Source organism: Cotesia glomerata, linkage group LG9 (assembly GCF_020080835.1).
Source record: "Cotesia glomerata isolate CgM1 linkage group LG9, MPM_Cglom_v2.3, whole genome shotgun sequence".
Classification (NCBI taxonomy): Eukaryota; Metazoa; Arthropoda; class Insecta; order Hymenoptera; family Braconidae; genus Cotesia; species Cotesia glomerata.
This window is the reverse complement of record NC_058166.1, coordinates 15,660,649-15,678,731: the sequence shown is the minus strand read 5'-3', so window position 1 is coordinate 15,678,731 and position 18,083 is coordinate 15,660,649. Positions and strand designations below refer to the sequence as shown.

General features: G+C 24.3%; 4 protein-coding genes across 10 annotated transcripts in view; 1 reads left to right on the top strand and 3 right to left on the bottom strand.

The window, feature by feature from the left end:
- Window positions 1-832: 832 nt before the first annotated feature.
- Window positions 833-10,996, bottom strand: LOC123271462 (beta-TrCP). 2 transcript variants are annotated; one of them, XM_044737807.1, is made up of 10 exons: window positions 10,809-10,996; window positions 10,629-10,740; window positions 7,092-7,335; window positions 5,617-5,803; window positions 5,069-5,525; window positions 3,784-4,157; window positions 3,466-3,544; window positions 1,491-1,674; window positions 1,307-1,356; window positions 833-1,215 (listed from the first exon to the last, which is right to left on the bottom strand). In XM_044737807.1, exons 2-9 carry the CDS (start codon window positions 10,680-10,682, stop codon window positions 1,346-1,348), a joined length of 1,590 nt encoding a protein of 529 aa, XP_044593742.1. In that variant the 5' UTR covers window positions 10,683-10,740; window positions 10,809-10,996; the 3' UTR covers window positions 833-1,215; window positions 1,307-1,345. The 2 variants fall into 2 exon arrangements, with proteins under 2 accessions (XP_044593742.1, XP_044593741.1); XM_044737806.1 differs by having other exon boundaries at window positions 10,629-10,720; window positions 10,809-10,994.
- LOC123271463 (crossover junction endonuclease EME1) overlaps window positions 10,869-18,083 on the bottom strand; it is a 24,618-nt gene continuing 17,403 nt past the window's right edge. For 3 of the 5 annotated variants that reach the window (XM_044737808.1, XM_044737809.1, XM_044737814.1), the window contains one exon: window positions 17,957-18,047. The gene's annotated coding sequence lies outside the window, so the exon portion shown is untranslated. Of the gene's footprint in view, window positions 11,225-16,918; window positions 17,003-17,956; window positions 18,048-18,083 lie in introns of those variants that run through there. The other 2 variants (XM_044737812.1, XM_044737811.1) reach the window with 2 other exon arrangements.
- On the bottom strand, window positions 13,854-16,875 carry LOC123271467 (phospholipid phosphatase 5). 2 transcript variants are annotated; one of them, XM_044737818.1, is made up of 7 exons: window positions 16,738-16,875; window positions 15,824-15,929; window positions 15,591-15,738; window positions 15,219-15,347; window positions 14,331-14,372; window positions 14,202-14,258; window positions 13,854-14,110 (listed from the first exon to the last, which is right to left on the bottom strand). In XM_044737818.1, exons 1-7 carry the CDS (start codon window positions 16,818-16,820, stop codon window positions 13,941-13,943), a joined length of 735 nt encoding a protein of 244 aa, XP_044593753.1. In that variant the 5' UTR covers window positions 16,821-16,875; the 3' UTR covers window positions 13,854-13,940. The 2 variants fall into 2 exon arrangements, with proteins under 2 accessions (XP_044593753.1, XP_044593752.1); XM_044737817.1 differs by having other exon boundaries at window positions 14,202-14,372.
- LOC123272268 overlaps window positions 17,505-18,083 on the top strand; it is a 1,763-nt gene continuing 1,184 nt past the window's right edge. Inside the window, exons 1-2 of the mRNA XM_044738965.1 lie at window positions 17,505-17,628; window positions 17,928-18,036. Of these exons, the coding sequence (XP_044594900.1) occupies window positions 17,588-17,628; window positions 17,928-18,036 (150 nt within the window). The 5' untranslated portion in view covers window positions 17,505-17,587. The remainder of the gene's footprint in view (window positions 17,629-17,927; window positions 18,037-18,083) is intronic.

Below are 18,083 nucleotides of genomic sequence, written 5' to 3'. Positions count from 1 at the left end.
TTTTAAATTAATTTTTTTTTTCTTTTATTAAATTAATTTTATTATAATTTACAAGGATGTACGGAAAACACTCACATTCCATGCTTGTAAAGGTAGACCATCTTAGGAGTTCCGCCGTCTATTTTACGACAAAATAATCTGGGATGATATCCAGTGTCATCTTGTTTTTTCCGTATAAATAAAATGAGTAAATGAGTCATCTATTTTTTTTTTCAAGACTAATCATTAATTATGATTAAAAAAAAATGATACGTCCTTTTGGCTTTAGAATTTTTTTGTCTTAGAGCCAAAAAGTGTATAAAAAAAATTTTTTTATTCACTTTTCTTACAGATCTAAAATATTATAAACACTTTTAGATTAATTGGAGTGCCAAAAAAATTTTTTTACACCCTTTTGGCATTAATAACGCGAATATCAGCGGAACCGAAATATATTACGTGCAAAAAGAAATATAACGGACCAGCATTGAATGCTAGTAAATAAACATGACAAAAAAGACTAAAATTGGACATTTGAACAATCACACAATTCAGTCATATAATAATTAAAATTTCATTTACATAGAATAAGTACTCCGAACACCCGACATTTTACAATTTGTTTTCTCACGCTATAAATTAATTACATAAAAAATCTGCAATTTACTATAATACAATACATTAATAATTAAAAGTAATTTATTATTATTATCCAACCTTTTTAAAAATTGAGATTTGTTATTAAATTGCCCATTCATTTTATTTTAGTAAAAGTCTTTTTGTTGCTGTTAATTTAAATGGCGATGGCGACGACGATAAAAATAATATTGTTGTCATGAGTAAAAAATGACCAATTTATATATATATATAGTACGTCAGACAGTTGCGTTTGAAGATGCTTACGAACCTCCAGACAACAATATTTTCATCCATAGGATGAACTAGCTCGTTTTTATATTTATTTATATTTTAATTAAAGAATTATTACTAAATATTGTGCGTTTAGCACGCGCTAATTTCAACAGCTTGAGTCATTACTTTTTTTTTAATCCATTAATCCGATAATCTTTAGTCCATTATTTTATTCTCACGTATTTTTATGTAAGCTCAGCTGATAACTTCTATTGTTACAATTTGTTGCTTGGGCACGATTTAAAAATTTTTTTTTTCTTGTTTTTTAATTACCAACTTTCACAAATCCGAACGCAGACACATCTTCACTTTTTAACCACATATCTAGAAAAAAAAAAAAAAAAAAAAATGAATGCACAATTTCAACAAATACTTGAAAAGTTTTTTTTTTAACCAACAATTCAATTAAACTTACAATTGTATCACAATAATGGATTGGATCAGTTTTTGTACGTCACTCGAACGCTAGAAAAATGATTTTTAATTACCTTATTACTTATTTTTTATTAATGATTGGGTTGTATAATTATAATATATAATATATTATATATTATAATTATGTTACTACATAATATATCATAATATATAATTATACATACGAGAAGGAGATCTAGTATCAGACTGATTATTTGAAGCGGTAGTATTGTTCAATGAAGACCCACCTGGATTAGCGTCTGAGCCATTACAATTAAGAAAATCCCAAATAAGTATCGTGTCATCGTGTGAGGATGATACGATTTGGAATTCATCAAATTGTAAACGGAACACACGTCCCGTATGCTCCTGTTGAAAAAAAAAAAATTTATATTTAATATGGTGCTATGTCAAGTATATAAAAATACAATGAGTGAGGTATTTCATATGTATATATTATTAGTATTACATTTAGGGCCAGTTTTTCAATCTAGGATAAAATTTTATCCAATAATAAAATATATCTATCTATTTCATATATATATATAAATATTAGGGTGGCGCAAAAAAACCGACTATTTTTTTTTTTTAGTCTCGAGTGAAAAAATGTTAGTTTTTGATGTTTTAAGAGCTCTCTCCAAAGGACAGCTTAAAAAAAAATTTTTAAGATGTCGCTCCAAATTTTTTTAAAATTCAAAAATCGTCAAAAATCGAATTTTTTTTTTTATTTTTTTTCTCGTTACGGTATAATTTTATAGACTAAAAAAAAATAAGTTTCTGAAAATTTCAGTTCAAAATTTGAATTTTGAAAGGTCGCTCATAATTTTTTTCAATTTATTAGTGCATTAGTTTAGATTTTTTCGAGTGACCTTTTACTATTCAAATTAAAATTCCATGCATTTTTTTTTTTTTATTTAGTACAATAATCGATAAAAATACATCACGAGATGAACTAAAAATCAAGCACAACATAGAAAATATAATTTTTTTTTAATTTAATAATTTTATTTAATCAACTGCCAGGCGTGGGTTCGAGTCCCAAGCTGATCTTAGAAACCAGCTTGGTTGAGATTTGACCTTGCCGCGTAGGTTAAGATTTTTTCAAACCAAAAAGACCCTAACGTACCACTCCCAACACTTAAAGTCGGCTATATGACTAATTAAAGAAAAAAAAAAAAAAATTATGAGCGACCTTTCAAAATTTAAATTTTGAACTGAAACTTTCAGAAACTTATTTTTTTTTTATCTATAAAATTATACCGTAACGAGAAAAAAAATTAAAAAAAAAAAATTCGATTTTTGCCGATTTTTGAAATTTTTTAAAATTTGGAGTGACCTCTTAAGAATTTTTTTTAAGCTGTCCTTTAGAAAGGGCTCTTAAATATAAAAAACTAACATTTTTTCACTCGAGACTCAAAAAAAAAAAAATAGTCGGTTTTTTTGCGCCACCCTAATAAATATACTGGCAATAATAATAATACTTTTATCCTGGATTGAAAAACTGGACTTTAATATGATAGGTACTGAAATCAGCAGAAACCTGAAATTTTTTTTTCTTTTTTCAACAAATTTCAACTACGTACCATTTCTTAAAAAAAAAAAAAAAAAAAACATTTTTTTTTATTTTAATTCCTGCGATAAGTATATTTTTAATAGTTAAAAATCTGTTTTTTTTTTTTTTTTTTTTTTTTTTTCAATTTCAGACCCATAGAATAGCTGAAACATTGTGCACCACCTAGGTTCTTTTTTTAAATTACTTGAATTACTTGAAATTTTTAAATTACTTGGAATAATTTTTTTTTCATAATAATCAATTTGCATACTTAAATTTCAATAAAATAGTCCTTTAAAATTCTAAAAGTTTTGGTTGTTATTTTGATATAAAAAATAAAATTAAAAAACTCATTTAATTCCAAGCTTCTAGACCACCGGGTCCCCTTAAAAGTTTTCGACTTTTTTCTTTAATTAAATTAAAATTTTAAAAATTTTTTTAAAAAATTTCACTTAGTTTTTAAAATATTTTGTATGTGAAATTTTTCATAGAATTTTTTTAATAAAAAAAATCATAAAAATTGTCAAATGTCTGCTAAATTCATTTTCATAATTTGATATTAATTCTTAAATAATTAATTATATAAATATATTGAAAAGAAAATTTACCACTAATGTACGTAAACAAAGAGTACTAGCAACAGCACGTGGATCCAGAGCGGCGACTAGATCCCAGACTTTAATTTTTCTAGAAAACAAAAAAAATTTATCAAGATAAATAAAAATTTCTTCAAATAAAACAAGAATACAGTCCAGCCTGGTTATAAGTTACATCGGATGATCTACTCACTCTCACGGCAGTTATATATCTATATATGAAATCTATATATAAAATATTTGATGTAAGTAGAAGAGAGAAAGAGATATAACTTATAACCAAGTTGTACTGTAGTATTTTATATTGAATAATAATATAAAAAATATTACCCATCATAAGCTCCACTAACAATGTGTTTCCTGTCAAATCTAATACACCGTACTAATTCTTCGTGTCCTTCAAGTACACGCAAACATGCTCCGCACTCAACATCCCACAATCTGATAGTATTATCGCTGCTACCACTAACCACTAAGCGATCTCTATATTGTAAACACGCAATTCCACGTTTATGTCCATTCAACGTTCGCACAAATTCACAACTCGAGGTATTCCATACTTTAATTGTCCTATCACCACTTGCAGACACTATGTACTTTTCATCAAAATCTACAACATTAACAGCAGCACGATGACCAACCAGTACCCTACGTAATGCTATTTCTGTTTGTGATGTCATGTCCCAAACGGCTATTGATCGATCCTGTAAATTAAAAGTAACCAATAATTATTTATTTAAATTTAAAAAATTAAATCAACAGTACACTGAAAAAAAAAATAACTTGAATTAAGAGGTTATATGGGTTTTACGGTTTCAAAAAATCGATTTTTTTTTACTTATTAAATTCTACAACATCTCTAGAATATTGTCCTAAAGTTTTAAATTGATCTGAATAATAGTTTCGGATTTTTTCTCAAAGATTTTTTCTCGAGAAATACTCAACCGATCTTGATGAAATTTTAGACAGGTCTTTGAGATATAATTTACAAGGTCTTGAACGAAGGATTTTTTTTTTTCAATTACAACTATTTAAAAAAAAAATGCCGCGAAATTTTAGCCAAATTTTTAATTTTTTTGTAAAAACCTCTGCCAAAAATCCAATTTTAATTTTTTTTTCCTTCGTTCAAGACCTAGTTTGAAGTCTTAACTAAAGCACGTATTTTTTTTTTTTTTCACTTCAAATAATCCTGCTAGGAGTTCTGCTGTCCACACGGACGCATCTTTTTTCCGAGGGCTCGCCGGAAATTACGTCACATTAGCAGAGTTTTTGATATTTTTTTTTTAATTTCCGTAATCCATTTTTAAACATGTATCTTTAAGACAGTAAAAAGTTTCAATAAAATATTTCATTTTTTCTATTAAAAAAAAACTGTTGAAAATAGACCATTTTTTTCGGGAGAAAATCCATGTAACCCCTTAAGAGAAAAATTCTTAAACCAAGAAAATAATTTTAAAGAATTTCATTGTCTTGAATCAAGTAAAATTTACTTAAATCTAGAAAAATTTTTTAGTTTAAAATTTTTCTACTCAAATCAAAAATATAAAGTCTTTAAAAATTATCTTCTTAATTCAAGTTAATTTTTTTTTTTATGTATAAAAATCAATATACTGACCTTTGAGCAGGTAACCATCATACCATTATTAAATCTTAAATGCAATACAGCCTCACAGTGATGAATTAAAGTGTTAACCATTTCACCAGTATTTGCGTCCCAAACTCTCACAGTGCTGTCGGAAGAACCAGATATAATAGCTTTGTCGTCATATTGTAAACAGAGAACAGATCCAGTGTGCCCCGTTAAAACTTTAATACACTGTAAATTATTTCTGTCCCATATCTTGATGGTATTATCGCGCAAACCCGATACTATTTTTTGATCATCATATTGTAAACAATATACGCCTTTAGAATTTTCACTACGACAATTTATTTTTTGTAATTTATGTCTTCCCATTCTCCAATTATTGTCAATACTCTCGATGTCTTTGACTATATTAGGAAACAGATTTCGATAAAATGCGTGATCTCTATAGCTTTCGCCAGGCCTTGGTTTAAACAAGTGTTGAATCCTATTAAAATAAAAATTCAATTTCAAATTTAATTATATTACTCGTGATAAATTAATTTATAAAAAGTTATTTATAATTATAATACACTCACCAGCCTCGTCTTTCAGCTAATCCACGCCAAACAGAATCAGTTCTTACTTTACGCTCGATAAGTTTTTTCCATAGCATTCCTTCACTTATTACTCGGTACCATTCTTTACAGACAAGTTCTGCGGCATACAGTGATTCAGCATCCAAATATGACAGAATACTTTCAGCTACATGATCTAAACCTTTTTCTGTAATCAAATTATTTATATTATTAAGAGAATAAGAAACATTTTGTTTCTCGGATATTCATATGACAAAATTGGTTTTTTTAGTGAAATTTAGTGTCATTGCAAAGGTCTTGACTTGAATTTGTGCCTTTTCAAGGTTTTATTTCATTCTCACCGATAGTCGATTTATTATAAGTGTTTAGGCTGCATTTGAAAATGCTCTATCTCTAGATACATAATTAAGAAATGATCTTTTATCTTGTGAAATATTGACATTTTTAAAGATATAAGCTCATCCCGATGTTACACTCATCAAGACCTTTCATTTGAGTACCCACATCAATTATTCATATATTTTATATATTAATATATTATAAATATGTATATATGAAAAATATATCAAAAATGCATGTTGGTAGTCAAATGAAAGCTCTTGATGAGTGTAACATTGGGATGAGCTTATATCTTTAAAAATGTCAATAATTAAGAAATGACCTTGTATCTTGTGAACTATTGACATCTTTAAATATATAAGCTCATCCCGATGTTACACTCATCAAGACCTTTCGTTTGAGTACTCACATCAATTTTTCATATATTTTATTTATTTTTATATATTATATATATATGTATATATGAAAAATATATCAAAAATGCATGTGGGTACTCAAATGAAAGCTCTTGATGAGTGTAACATCGGAATGAGCTTATATCTTTCAAAATGTCAATAATTAAAAACTGACATTGCTATCTTGTCAACTAATGATATTTTTAACGATATAAGTTCATCCTGGAATTATACTTATCAAGACCATTCATTTGAGTACCCACATCAGTTTTTCATATATTTATATATATTATATATATGTATATATGAAAAATATATAAAAAATGCTTGTGGGTACTCAAATGAAAGCTCTTAATGAGTGTAACATCAGAATGAGCTTATTTTTTCAAAAATGTGAGTAATAAAGCAATGACGATGTATTTTGTTTACTGCTGATATTTTTAACGATATAAGCTCATTCCGACATTACACTCGAAGAGACCTTTTATTTGAGTACCTACATCAATTATTCATATATTTTATATATTTGTATATATTATATATATGTATATATGAAAAATATATCAAAAATGCATGTGGGTACTCAAATGAAAGCTCTTGAAGAGTGTAACATCAAGATGGGCTTATATTTTTAAAAACGTCAATAATTAAGAAAGTACAGAGCAATTTAACAAAATTCATTATTTAATAAAAAATATTTATTTTTTTTTTCTGTTAATTCACAGATAAAAATAAACTTACTCGGTAAAAGTGAAATGAAATCTCTCTGAAGCATTGGTTTGAGAAAAGAGTTAATATGCCCATGCTGATAATGACACATTCGTGCCAATAATTGTTCAACGAAATGAACTTGTTCTGGTTCACTCCATCGTTCAAAATATTTCATGCACATTTCTTTCTCTTGTGTATACTGAGTTGTCAGACTCATCGTCTGTGACGAAGGCTCTTTCTTGCGGCTTGGATCGTATAATATCGTCATCGGATACTGAAACACCAAACAATCAAATTAATATCTCAAAAAAATTTTTGTCATCATTTATCATTATCAAATAAATGCTAATTACACGCTTAGTCATTAGAGCCTAAAAAATAAATCAACAGAAAAATAAAAAGACAAATTTTTTTAGATAAAATAAAAATAATTTTTTTTTTCTTTTTAAAGACAATCTAGCCAAGACAGAAAAATAACTGGGCATCACTTGTATCGAGACACCGACCACCGTGACAAGATTAAGTCGCTATTGAAGGATACAACAATGAAATGAGTAGAGTAGCGTACATCAGAGAGAGAGTCGGTAATACCTACGACACGTTGCGGTTCTTGACCTCATGAAGCAAGTTCTTAGTTCTTAGCTCTTTCTTATACTTTTAAACTCCAGACGTTAAGACGTTCCAAGTACTTACTTACTGTACCATTTATCATTGACCTACTCAATTAATAAAGCTTCATTGTTATTCATATAATAAGCTAGAATGTTTTAATTTTCTATTTTAATTTAATTTAATTAAATTAAATGAAAGTACAAAACATAAACAAAGCATGGGATATCATTGTCAATTCCAATATTTGCCCTACTTAGGAGTATCAAGCGTGAGCTAAAGCTGTGCCATTACATTCGGGAGGGGCAAACAATACAATCAAGCTCAGCTCTTACAGCTCTTTAACTCGATTCTGCTATCGGGAAAGTCCCAGTACAAATGTAGCTATGTAAACTTAACTAAATACATAAACGTATGGGCAGGCGCGCTTTGATAGAGGGATACTCTTCGCAAGAGCATTGATTATTATGTAGGAAAAGCTTCCACTATCACAGCTTGCGAATTGTTTTAAGAACATACGGTTCAATAATTTCGATTCACTCATTCACGCAAACTCAACACTTTCTTACTTTTCTATTTAAATAGAAGTTTATTAAAATTACGACAATTACAATTACTTTTTATGTTTGCAAAATATTTCGCAAGAAGTTCAATTTATTGCATTGAAGTTTGAAATTTTTAATATTAAAAATTTTTTAATAAATTGCATTTTTTTATTTTATAAATTTTTATTTTTACAAAAATTTTTAAAATATCATTTTTACATGGAAATTAATTTGGGAGTTATTTAATAATTTTAAAAATTATTGCAAAATAAAAATGAGAAAAAAAATTGAAATTTATAAAATTAAAAAATGCAATTTTTTTAAAATAATTTTTTACAAAAATTAATAAATATCTACCAAGTTAATTTTTATGTAAAAATTACATTAAAGTTAGCACTATTTTATTTTATTTAACAAAAAAAATTTTTTCTAAAAAATTGCATTTATTAATTTTCTAAATTTCGATTTTTTTTTCTCATTTTTATTTTACAATAATTTTTAAATATCTGCCAAGTTAATTTTTAATTAAAAATTACATTAAAATTAGCAATCACTTTTTAATTTTATTTAACAAGAAATTTCATTTAAAAAAAAAAATTGCATTTTTTTATTTTCTAAATTTCAATTTTTAACAAACATTTTTAATATATCATTTTTACATGAAACTTAACTTGGCAAATATTTAATAATTTTGAAAATTTTTATGGAAAATTATTGCAAAATAAAAATGAAAAAAAAATTGAAATTTATAAAATTAAAAAATACAATTTTTTTTAAAGAATTTTTTAATAAAATTTTAAAAATTATTAAATATCAACCAATTTAGTTTTTATGTAAAAATGACATTAAAGGTAGCAGTCACTTTTTAATTTTATTTAACAAAAAAAATTATTTTAAAAAAATTGCTTTTTCTAAATTTCGATTTTTTTTACATTTTTTTTTTCAACAATTTTTAACAAAAATTTTTAAATATCTACCAAGTTAATTTTTATGTAAAAATTACATTAAAGTCAGCAGTCACTTTGTAATTTTATTTAACAAAAAAAAAATTTTTTTTCTAAAAAATTGCATTTTTTAATTTTATAAATTTCAATTTTTTTTCTCATTTTTGCAATAATTTTTCATAAAAATTTTTTAAATTATTAAATAACTGCCAAGTTAATTTTCATGTAAAAATTATATTTGTCATCAGTCACTTTTTAACTTTATTAAAAAAAAAAAAAAATTATTTAAAAAAAATTGCATTTTTCAATTTTATAAATTTCAATTGTTTTACTAATTTTTTACAAAAAATTCTTAAAATTATTAAATATCTGCCAAGTTAATTTTTATGTAAAAATTCCATCAAAGTTAGTATTTTTTAATTTTATTTTAAAAAAAATTTGTTCCAAAAAATTATTTTTAAAAAATTGCATTTTTTAATTGTATAAAACTCAATTTTTATGTTGCAATAATTTTCAACAAAAATTTTTAAATATCTGCCAAGTTAATTTTCATGTAAAAATTTTATTTAAGTCATCAGTCACTTTTTAACTTTATTAAAAAAAAAAAAAATTATTTAAAAAAAATTGCATTTTTCAATTTTATAAATTTCAATTGTTTTACTAATTTTTTACAAAAAATTCTTAAAATTATTAAATATCTGCCAAGTTAATTTTTATGTAAAAATTCCATCAAAGTTAGCATTTTTTAATTTTATTAAAAAAAAAATTTGTTCCAAAAAATTATTTTTAAAAAATTGCATTTTTTAATTGTATAAAACTCAATTTTTATGTTGCAATAATTTTCAGCAAAAATTTTTAAATATTTGCCAAGTTAATTTTTATGCACTATAAATTTTACATTTCTCCAATTATTATTACGAAAAAAACTAATTTATTGCATTGTAATTTATTTATATATTATTGAAAGATTTAATTTAATTTATTCAGCATGATGTAAAAAATAAAATAAATAAAACACTAGCCCAATTTACATTCTTATTTTAGTTTCTTAAAATTTTATAAACAATAATAATAATTAAATAAATATAAACTAGACGAATAAAATAAATCACTAATTGTAAAAGTATGTTGCAATCGATAAATTAAATATGCAATAAAATCAATAGCAATTATAATAAACATATATAAGTAATTAATGACATAAATATTGATTATGCGTAACCTCAATTATTAAAATAAACACTAAAAATAAAATAAAAATAGATTAAAATAAAAATAAAAACAGACAATAGAAACAAAGTTAATACAAAAGAAACCGTTAAGAGAAAGGAAATGGATAAGATAGAGAAAGGAGACTGACAAAAATTGAGATGAAAAAAATATTAGTCATACAAATGTAAATAACTAAAAAAAAGTTTTGTTCTAGATAAAAAAAATTAAGTATTAAATTAAAAAAATAAATATTGTACCTGATTGTTTGTATTTGTTTCATCGAGGATTTTATCCGTCTCCATGTTGATCATTTTCCAACACGGGGTCTTTGCACCCTTGCCTGAACGGCCTATGCGCCCCAAAAATTAACTAAAAAATAATTTTTAGGTAAATTTAACTGACTCAACAATTTCACTTGAAAATAAAAAAACACACACTTAAATAACAACAAACAAATAAATATAATGTGAGATGATTTGAGTGTTGAGTGTATTTAGTTAGTACGATGAACGACGCTGGAGCATCGCCATGAACAGGAAGTCTCAATGTAGAAATTCACCAACACAATCAATTACAAAATAACTATGTTGCCATTTGTCACACTTTGACGAATATCTATTCGTATGTTTTAATTTTATACAGTATCTATACAATTTTAACAAATAAATATATTATCTTAATTTACTTAATCTATATATGTGTCTGTATACATATATGTGTGCATGTATATATATGGGCTAGTACACCAAGCGTTTTTATTGGTGATAACCGTCATAACTGACAAACCAACTAATCATTTCGAAAAACATTGCTGCTCTCTTCTCTCTCTCTATTTCTTATGATTCTTGACGTGCTGTAATTGTAAAAAAGGTTAATAGATATTTTACAACTAGAGGGCGTTTAATGCTTCGGCTGTTGGCGGGATTATTTAAAAAAGTTTTCGGAATTATTTACAAGTGGATCAAGCCATGCTGGGCTATTTTTTATTATTTTTTTTTTAATTACATGAAAATTAAGATAATATTAAAGTTAACCGACATTTTTAGTTTTTTTAGTTCTTTTTTAATTACTAAATTAGAGCTGAATAATATTTTTTAAAAATTGCGCTTATAATTTTTCAAGTTTTTTACAAATGATATTTTTAAAAAATTTTTTTGTAATAAATTTTTTAATAAAAAAAATTCTAACAATTTTTTAATGGTGGCTAACTTAATTTTCATAAATTAAGTTTGCCAACACCTTAAAATTTTTAGAACTTTTTTTTTTATTGAAAAAATTGTTACAAAAAAAATAAAAAAAATTTTCACTTGTGTAAAACTTGAAAAACTATAATTGCAATTTTTAAAAATTGCACTTATAGTTTTTCAAGTTTTACACAAGTGAAAATTTTTAGAACTTTTTTTTTATTGAAAAAATTGTTACAAAAAAAATTTTCACTTGTGTAAAACTTGAAAAACTATAATTGCAATTTTTAAAAAATATTTTTTAAAAATTGCACTTATAGTTTTTCAAGTTTTACACAAGTGAAAATTTTTAGAACTTTTTTTTTTATTGAAAAAATTGTTACAAAAAAAATAAAAAAAATTATCACTTGTGTAAAACTTGAAAAACTATTAGTGCAATTTAAAAAAAATATTTTTTAGCTCTAATTTAATAAATTAAAAAAAATAAAAAAATTTAAAATGTCGGCTAACTTTAGTTTCATTTTAATTATTCGTTTTTTTATGAAAATTAAGTTAACCGACACTCAAAAATTTTTGATTTTTTTTTTTTAATTAAAAATTAGAACGAAAAAACTATTTTTAAAAAATTCCACGGATAATTTTTGAAATTTTCTACATGTGAAAATTCTTGTTTTAATTTTTTAAAAATTATTTTTCAATAAAATATATTATCAAAATTTTCGAATCTCGGCTAATTTAATTTTCATCGTTTTTTTATGTACTTAAAAAAAAAATGACATTAAAGTTAGCAGTCACTAGAGAATTGTTTAATTTTTTTTTAGCAAACAAATTTGTTCAAAAAAATTACTCTTAAAAAATTGTATTTTTTATTTTTTAATTTTTTTTTGACAAGAAATTTCACTCATTCCAACAAAAAAAATTCTCTTGTTTTAAGAAATACGTATCTTGATCTAAGAAAATTTATTTAAGTCAAGAAAATCTTCTAGTTTTGAGAAAATTCAGCCTCTTGCTCCAAAAAATTTAGTTCTTGATAGAAGTAAATTTTCTTGTCTTGAGAAAATTTCTCTCTTGCTCCAAAAAATTAAATATAAAGATAGAAGTAAATTTTCATTAATATTTTTATTGATTAACATGTCAAATGGGAAGATCAAATAATATTTCATAATTTTTTTTCATTCAATATGTATAATTGCACGCTAAAATAATATAAAATGGGTATCAAATATTCAAGAGAAAAATTTTCTCAAGGTGAGAAAATTTTTTTCTCAGCTGAAGTAGGTAGCGCTGCTTCCCCAAAGTATCTAAAAATCTTGATCAAATATAAAAATTTATTGTATCAAGTATTTATGATAATTTGAATTAAGAAAAAATGACTTCCACCAAGAATAGAATTTAAAGAAAAATTTTGACTTCAGCCAACACAACTTCGGTCTTCCTTCAGGCACCCGACAAATTTTCTTGAGCCAAGAGTTTTGTTCTCCAGTAAAGAAATTTTTCTTTCTGTGTAGTTATGGCTCAAAATAAAGTTGACCCCACTTGTAAAAAATTACCAAAGTTTCTTACATTTATGGTTTACATTAAAAAATCTTTATTCTTAATTTAAATAATAAATTAATTTTCTTAAAAATTTATGCTTAATTTAACATATATATAAATGCTTTTGCACGCCTCATAGCGCGAAGCGCGTGAGGTTGTGCTTTATACTCGACTTGTCAAGTTCAAGCAATTTTGTGATCTTTAAATGCCTCTATCACAAGCATACTACACTTATACAATGATATAAGTAGATGTACACCGAAAAAACACTTAAATTAAACCATCTTTTAATTTCTAAAATCATTTTAAGTTGCTATTTTGAAAAAAAAAACGTTTTGAAAAAAATTTTACGTGGACGTCCGGATGTCACCCCATTTTGGATGTACCAACGATTACTCCCGAACAAATTGATATTTCAAGACCGGACCTTTTTTATTAGTTTAAGAATTCGATGAACTGGGTCCGTATTTCATATCAGTGGCCTAGCTTATGTATTTTTTTTTTAATTGAATTTTTATTAAAATTCACGGATACAACCGTACAAAGCCAAACGAACTTTTCTTATTTGTCACGTGAAAACTTTGGCGCCACTTGATCAAGCTAGATTTTTTTAGACTGCGTGCGCATATGACAAGAAAAAAGGGCGCCGATGTTTAAAAAAAAAATAAAAAATACTCTGTAAGAAATTACTTAATTATAATTTTTTTTTTTTTTTTTTTTTTAATCAATTACACAATTAATTGTTTTCTTGTAAAATGAATGAGCGTTATGAGGCGTGCACTTTTGGATTTTCCAAACTTTTTAATACGTTGATTCATCTTTTTTTTTTCTCTTAATTAAGTACACAATTTATATCCATTTTATCTCGTCTTCACGTGCTGCTTTAATGCTTTTTATATCACCTTCTTTAATTAATTCTGCGTAAGGTTTGTGGCACAACTGTGAATCTAGAGGCGGGTAATAATGACGATAACACATGTATGAAATAAAGATACCAATTGTTGATCCAACAACTACATCTGTTCACATAAAAGAAAAGTTGTTTTTATTTTCATATCAAATTTATATTGGATTAGTGATGATGATTTATTTAAATTATATTCTTCTTACCTTGCCAATGATGATGATAATCACAAGTACGACTTAAAGCAATGCACAATGCGAATCCTAAAGGTATTAAAAAACTACATATATTCCAGGAATGTCCTTTGCCTGATAAACTGAATGTTTTTAATTTACCAGCTAAATAATATGCTACGAATCCAAAACTTGTAAATGCAACTGAAATAAATTTTAGTAAAAAATATTAAATAATTATTAATATACAATTATAAGAACTGAAATTAAAAGACATCTGATAATTTTTAGAATTTTTTTAAACAAATTATAGCAAAAAGTTTATTAAAAAAAATTATAATTTTAAAAAAATTACGAATTTTTTTTTTTTTAATTTTTTAGATCTAGTTTTTTTTTTCAAGATAAAAAAAATTGTCAAGTGTCTGCTAATTTCAGTGTCATTTTTAATTACATGATGATAGAAATTAAGTTAGCCGACATCTAAAAATTTTTACAATTTTTTTTTATTAAAAAAATTATTATAAAAAAATAAAAAAAAAATTTTATTTGTAAAAAACTTAAAATGTAATTTTAAAAAAATGTTTTTTTTTGTTATAATTTAATAAATGAAAAAAAATAAAAAAATTTTAAACATCGGCTAACTTATAACAATGAAAATTTAGTTAGCTGACATCTAAAAATTGTTTTAATTTTTTTTTTATTAAAAAAATTATTGTAAAAAAATAAAAAAAATTTTATTTGTAAAAAAAACTTGGAAAACTTTAAGTGCAATTTAGAAAAAATATTTTTTTTTATTATTTAATAATTGAAAAAAAAAAAAAAATATAACGTCGGCTAGCTTTAGTATTATATAATGATGAAAATTAAGTTAGCTGACATTTAAAAATTTTTAGAATTTTTTTTTATTGGAAAAATTATTATAAAAAAAGAAGAAAAAATTTTATTTGTAAAAAACTTGGAAAACTTTAAGAGCAATTAAAAAAAATTTTTTTTTATCATTTAATAATTGAAAAAAAAATTTAAAACGTCGGCTAACTTTAGAATTATTACATGATGAGTGGCCACTGGGAAATGATTTTTTTCCATCACGAATTTCATGAGAATCGCCTGTGCAATTAAATTCTGCATTTGCTATACCATCTGGAAAACATCTCCAAAAATAATCTGGCCGTGGTCTGCCTTAAAAAGATAATTTTTTTTTTATTAAAAAATGTATTATCACTTGATTGAATTTATTGAATATTATTATGTATATTGCAGCTTAGCGTTAAATAAAATAAAATAAAAAAATGTTTGTTAAAATTTATTTTTGTAAGTTATGAAAATAAAAGAAAAATAAAATAAAATAAAAAATGTTTGTTAAAATTTATTTGTTTAACATTATAGTAATAAAAGAAAAATTTTTTTTATTCCTTGACTTACCTACGATTATTTTAATAATATTTGTTAACACTCCATTTAAGCCTAGTGCTAATGTCACTGCCAATAATGCTTGAGCAAAATCAATTTTGTCTCTATGAATAAGAAATGATACTGAAATGACTACCATGGGAACAATGAATACTGCTGACTAAAAAAAATTAATTAATTAAAATTAATATTCAACAATAATATAATAACTAATGACTAATGACTAATTAATTAAATAAACTTACCCATAAAACAGTTACTGGTACATAAGACACAGTTTTAGGATTTTTATAAAGCCAGACTTCATCATCGTGAATTTTTCGATTAAATGGTTCTGTTCTTTCCAACGTCCTAAAAAATAAATATTATCAATCAAACCACCAAAATAAATCAAAATTAATTTAACACATATTTAACAATTTTTTTAATAAATAAATTATTGCATAAAAAAATTGACATTTAGAAATTTTAATAAATTAAAAATTAAAATTAATTTAGCCGATATTTAATAATTTTTTAATAAATAAATTGTTGCATAAAAAAATGGATATTTAGAAATTTGAATAAATTAAAAATGCAATTTTTTAAAAATAATTTTTCAGAACAAATTTTTTTGTTAAATAAAATTAAAAAATAATCAAGTGACAGGTAACTTTAATATCACAAATTAAAGATGCAATTTTGTAAAAATAATTCTTCGGTATAAATTTTTACTAAAATTAAATTAACCGAAATCTAAAAATTTTTACAATTATTTTTATTGAAAATTTTTATAGAAAAAAATAATTAAAATTAATTTAGCATATATTTAATAATTTTAAAAATTTTATAACAAATAAATTATGGCAAAAAGAATTAGAAAAAAAAATTGACGTAGAAATTAAAAAAAATAAAATTAAAAAATTGTTAAGTGACTGCTAACTTTAATGTCGTAAAAAAATAAAAAAAAAATTCACTTGTAAAAAAATTTAAAAACTTGAAGTGCAATTTTTAATGAATATTTTTTTGTTCCAATTTATTAAATAAAAAAAATTAAAAAATGAACAAGTGACAGCTCACTTAAATATCATTGAAAATAATAAAAAAAAATTCAAAACACTGGGCTGGATCAATAATGATAAATTTGTAAATAAAGAAAATAAATAAAATAAAAACTTACACAATTAATAATGCCAGAAAAGCACGTAAAAAAATATCAAACCAAAACTTAATCGACCGATCAATATTCCTCATTGTAGTCATTATTGCCAAGTGACAAGTTTGATGTAAAGCTCAACATTATTTTATAGTTATATACACGTGTATATTTGTCTTTCGACCATTTTCAATAATAAGGCGGAGTGACTAAAGACACCGTCCACGGGTGGTTAAAGTCACGGGAAAAACTTAAAAAAATGACGGTTTTTCATCAACCTCACCTGTGACTGTAAGACAAAAGGGTTTTATATCACTGAAAAAATATATTAATTAAAAAATATGAATCGATTAACATAAAAAAGATTGTCCTTAATCTAAATACTAGCACATGAAAAGGATGCCGTACGCTTTTTAGGTTACATAAACAAATAAAGGCTACAAACTTGAAGCGACTGAGGTATAATACCGTTAAAAATAAATTATTGGCGCGAATTCAAAAACTAAAGGAATCGTACAAAGATTCGATTTAGATAAAAATATCGTAAAAATAAACACTACTATAATAAAAAAATATCAAAACTTAAATAAATTTATGAATAAATATGTAAATTAATATGCAGGTATTACTATAAATATTGCATTCCAATGATGAAATAGATTCGATGGTTAAAGTTACAGGTTGCTCGTCGAAGTATATCTCATTACAGTTACTATAAAATTGTATTTATTCAATTAGCATATATAAATATAACAACAGCGATGATATAGATGCATACCGTCGGTAAAAATAATTATGACACTGCAAAAAAATAAATAATTACCGCAATAATAAGTTAAACCTTATAGTCACGGGTTCATCGGATCACTATCTTATGGCATTTACTATAAAATTATATTTATTTAATTTGCATAAGTAAATATATCAACCACGACAGAATAAATTAAAAAAAGTATTGAGAACAATAGAAACGGAATTGGAAAGAATTCGATTTATCATAAAAGTAATTCTTTTCAATTCCGTTTCCATGGTTCTCAATACTTTTTTTAAACAGGGAATCTGTATTGATAATTAATGAATATGAAAAAATTTTCATTCACAATACTTGACCAACGTATAGCTAGATAGACTGCTTTGGCGTTAAAAAATATATAGTATTTATTTATTTATTCTCAGTCATTAAACTAACAAGTTTTGTGCTTTATTTTTTTTAGGTCTAAAAAAACCAACTGTCCTGTGACAATTCGATTTTATATGGACCGTCAGGAAAAAAAATTGAGAGTTACCAGTAAGTGTAAATATGATCATAACCACCTTCCGGAGGTAAGTAATTTCTGAAAAAAGATATAAAGAGATGAAAATATAAATTT

Bases quoted from the DNA above. Each gene is read 5' to 3' on its own strand.
- LOC123271462 (XM_044737807.1), bottom strand. From the start codon at position 10,682: ATGATCAACATGGAGACGGATAAAATCCTCGATGAAACAAATACAAAC. The intron at 5,526-5,616 runs GTGAGTGTATTA...TTATTTTAATAG, and splicing joins TTAGCTGAAAGACGAGGCTG to GATTCAACACTTGTTTAAAC. The intron at 4,158-5,068 runs GTCAGTATATTG...TTTAATTTACAG, and splicing joins TGATGGTTACCTGCTCAAAG to GATCGATCAATAGCCGTTTG.
- LOC123271467 (XM_044737817.1), bottom strand. From the start codon at position 16,820: ATGACTACAATGAGGAATATTGATCGGTCGATTAAGTTTTGGTTTGAT. The intron at 14,373-15,218 runs GTAATAATTCTA...AATTTATTTCAG, and splicing joins TCCCAGTGGCCACTCATCAT to TTGCATTTACAAGTTTTGGA. The intron at 14,111-14,201 runs GTAAGAAGAATA...TTATGTGAACAG, and splicing joins TTATCATCATCATTGGCAAG to ATGTAGTTGTTGGATCAACA.